Genomic DNA, 3,489 nt, shown 5'->3' with positions numbered 1-3,489 from the left:
ACCCGGAGAAAACCCACGCATGCACGGAGAGAACATGCAAACTCCACCCAGAAAGGCCCCTGGACCGGGGTTTGAACCAAGGACCTGCTCGCTGAGAGGCAGCAGCTCTACCAGTTGCGCCACCGTGCTGCGCATTTAGAAAGCAATTTTTTAAATTTTACTAAGAACTGTGCTGTAGTTTGCAGTAAAAAAAAACAAAACTCCCCAAACATCTCAGTTTGAACAAAAATGTAAAGTATTTTTTATGCCCCTGCTTTCAACTTTTTTATAAAGCTTATTAGAATTGTTTTGATGTTTTGGTATCAATTATAAACCTAGATTATTTCAGAATCTTGTTGTTCAGTTAAGCTAAGCCAACAAATATTTTCCTCTCTTGTTTTTGATCTTAATAGAGTTAGTCTCCTTCATTTATAATACCTTCAGATGAAATGTGCCAGAATATTAAATGTAACCCAGTGACTGACTGTGCACACTTACCCAGCCAGTCCACCAAAGATGTCCTTCACGTAGGAGTAGTCTCCTCCTGATTTGGGGATGGTGACGCCGAGCTCAGCGTAGCACAGCGCTCCGATGGCGGTGATGATTCCAGTGATGATCCAGACGATCAGAGCCACTCCTACCGAGCTGGCGTTTTCCAACACTCCCTTTGGACTGACGAAGATGCCTGAGCCAATGATGTTACCTGGTGGATGGGGGAGAGCAGCAAAGAAACAGGGATGGGATGAGTTCACAAATAAAAGTGAACAAATATGATGAAAAAAGACTAACGGGGTTCATGATATATAGGGCTTTGTGTTAGGTTCTGATTTAATCGTGTTTGTGCTCATTTAATTTCGAGTCCCAATCCACCTGTACAATGTTAGTAATCAGCACACCTACTCTTTATTTTTTTATTACTTCTCATTGCACTCCTAGTGTCAGTTCATTCTTTACCAGATCTTTACCTGTGTTCTTGTCAGCTTACATCTATTCACCATTTCAGTTTGTGTATTTTCTCTGTTATTGTACTGCTTTTGCATTTAATTACTATATCTTTAACTGGTACAGCCAAAAGAATCAGCTTTATTGTAATTGCACCGAAGCACAACGGAATTACAATTCAGTACAGCCCGTCCAAGTAAAACACAAACAAACAGACATGGGGAGATGGAGGTGTCTGGGGCTGCGGCCTTGTGGGAGGCGTTGCCTTTTTCATTTAGATAAGAAAAGAGAAACATGCGGGAAGAGATGGGACACAGTGTGAGAGTTGAAAAAAAGAAAAAAGAGCACATTACTGCAGTTCTGGCCTCCCTTCACTGGCTCCCGGTTCACTTTCAAATTCATTTTAAAAGCCTTCTGTATGTTTTTAAATCACTGAACAGTTCTGCCCCTTCCTATCTCATTGATCTGCTGCAGCCATATGTTCCACAGCGTTCTCTGAGGTTAGCAGACCGGATGCTTTTATTGGTGCCAGGAACCCGTCTTAAGCTCAGAGGTGACAGGGTCTTCTCTGTTGCAGGTCCAAAACTGTGGAATGAGTTACCACTTCATGTCAGGCAGGCAGGCTCCCTCTCTCACTGTTTTTAAGTCTTGCTTAAAAACTTACTTTTATTCCCAGGCTTTTGACGCTGAGTGAGTTGATTTTAACTTGTCTGTATTCTATAATGTTAGTCATTTAGTTCTAATCTTTACCTCTGTGGATCTATGTATTTTATCCTGTGTACTTTGCTTGTGTTGTTTTCTGTTTAGCACTTTGGTTGGCCTTGTTGCTGTTTTAAGTGATTTATAAATAAAATGGTACGGTATGGTATGGTATTGACATGTTTTGTGTAACTAATCAAGAGATGTTCAGTAATATGTTATTTATGAATGTTCAAAAAATTTAGTTGTGCAGTATAGCAAAAATAACTAAAATGGTTCATTAAGTGGTTGACTGTGGTTCAATAGATGAAAAATTAAAATGAGAAAAAACTTAACTGGGGATTATAAATTAGCTGGCTCAGAAAGATGAGAGTGAAAAATGAATGTAACATGCTGACAGCGCAGTCGTGAAAGGATGAAGCAAGACAGAAAGCAGGGTGAATGAGGGTAAAGAGGGAGGGCGGTTGGTAGGTAGATGCAGATGGGGGGGTGGGGGTGGGGGGGAGGAAATAATGTCCTGACAGACTCAATGAGCATCAGAGTTCAGTTTACACAGGAGCAACAAGGTGAAGAGACGGGTGATTAGCCGAGATGAAAGAACATATTCCTTTGATTCAGCTAAGGTTCAGAGTTCAGGAACATCCTGTCACGTTCAGGGTTACTGTGATTAGCTTAAAGTCATAAGAAGGCGTCAGGTTCAAAGACTGCAGGTTTCAATCATAACGGATAAAAGTCCAAAAGTCTAAATTATGAATGATACAGTCACAATGTGCCAACAGATAGCCAAAAATCAGTTAGTGTGGATTCATTACAGCTACTCTTACTGCTGATATGTCAGTAAAATATGTATATTAGCTCCTGCAGCTGATTAGTGAGACAAAAGTTAAAAACTGATTGCATTTCTACAATTTCATACTGAAAAATTAGCATATCTTCTGGTTGCGAATTACAAAACACAAAAAATATGTGGTTGTGTTGTGAATCTGCAGGAAGTGACAGCTGCAGCGCTCTACACTCTTGTGGCTGAAGGTTCATGCCACTCACCAGTAGCTTTACACAAGTAACAACAGCAAAGAACATTGTTTTTATACGCTGAAATTCTACCACAAACATTGTCACTCTTGACAGAAATAAACTAAATTAGAGCAGGAACTAGATTTCCATTAGTTGATCCTGTTTACAAGCTAGCATTAGCATTGTAGCATAGGCAGCTGCTGCACAGGAAGTTACCTGCGCTCCATATTTACTTCATAAATCGTAACTTGGTTTTGGGAATGACACTGCTGCATCCAAATTAACTGTGTTCCAGTGAAAAGTCAAAACCAGTGGGGTTTGCTGCTATTGCTAATTGTAGCTAGCCTGCTTAGAAGCTAGCTACATTTAGCAATACGAGATAAAAAAACAAACATAATTTCTCGTTAATTTTATTAATTTAAAGTCTGTTGCACATTGTTTCCTAATATATGCAGCACTATAATATCTCTATGACTGATTTAGTGAGATGCAAACACACAAAAGTGAATATTAGTTTATTAGCAGCTATCACTGCTTTTAATGCGGCAGGCGGCCATATTGGATTTTGAGTTTGTTTTTTTTAAACTTGATCGAACAACATAACAGAACAAAATAACACAACAACAAATGACAATCTCAAATTACAAAAGGATTCATATAAACATGTACAAAAAATCCTCCAAGTTCAACATATGCATAATCAAGTTAATAATAATAATTATAATGAATTTAATTTGTAACGCACTTTTCATTAACAAAAATCTCAAAGTGCAACTAAAATCAATGATAAAATCAACAAAAATCAGTGATAAAATCAACTAAAATCAGTGACAAAATCAACTAAAATCAGTGATA

The 3,489-nt window shown here is 38.5% G+C and overlaps 1 protein-coding gene across 1 annotated transcript in view; it reads right to left on the bottom strand.

The window, feature by feature from the left end:
- The window catches only part of slc7a8a (solute carrier family 7 member 8a), a 33,263-nt gene that overhangs the window by 19,366 nt on the left and 10,408 nt on the right, over positions 1 to 3,489 (bottom strand). The window contains exon 2 of the mRNA XM_037675770.1: positions 478 to 682. Coding sequence (XP_037531698.1) covers positions 478 to 682 — 205 coding nt within the window. The remainder of the gene's footprint in view (positions 1 to 477; positions 683 to 3,489) is intronic.

Source organism: Nematolebias whitei, chromosome 1, assembly GCF_014905685.2.
Source record: "Nematolebias whitei isolate Nwh7 chromosome 1, NemWhi1, whole genome shotgun sequence".
Taxonomy (NCBI): Eukaryota; Metazoa; Chordata; class Actinopteri; order Cyprinodontiformes; family Rivulidae; genus Nematolebias; species Nematolebias whitei.
The sequence above is the reverse complement of the archived record's forward strand: the minus strand, read 5'-3'. Positions and strand labels throughout refer to the sequence as shown.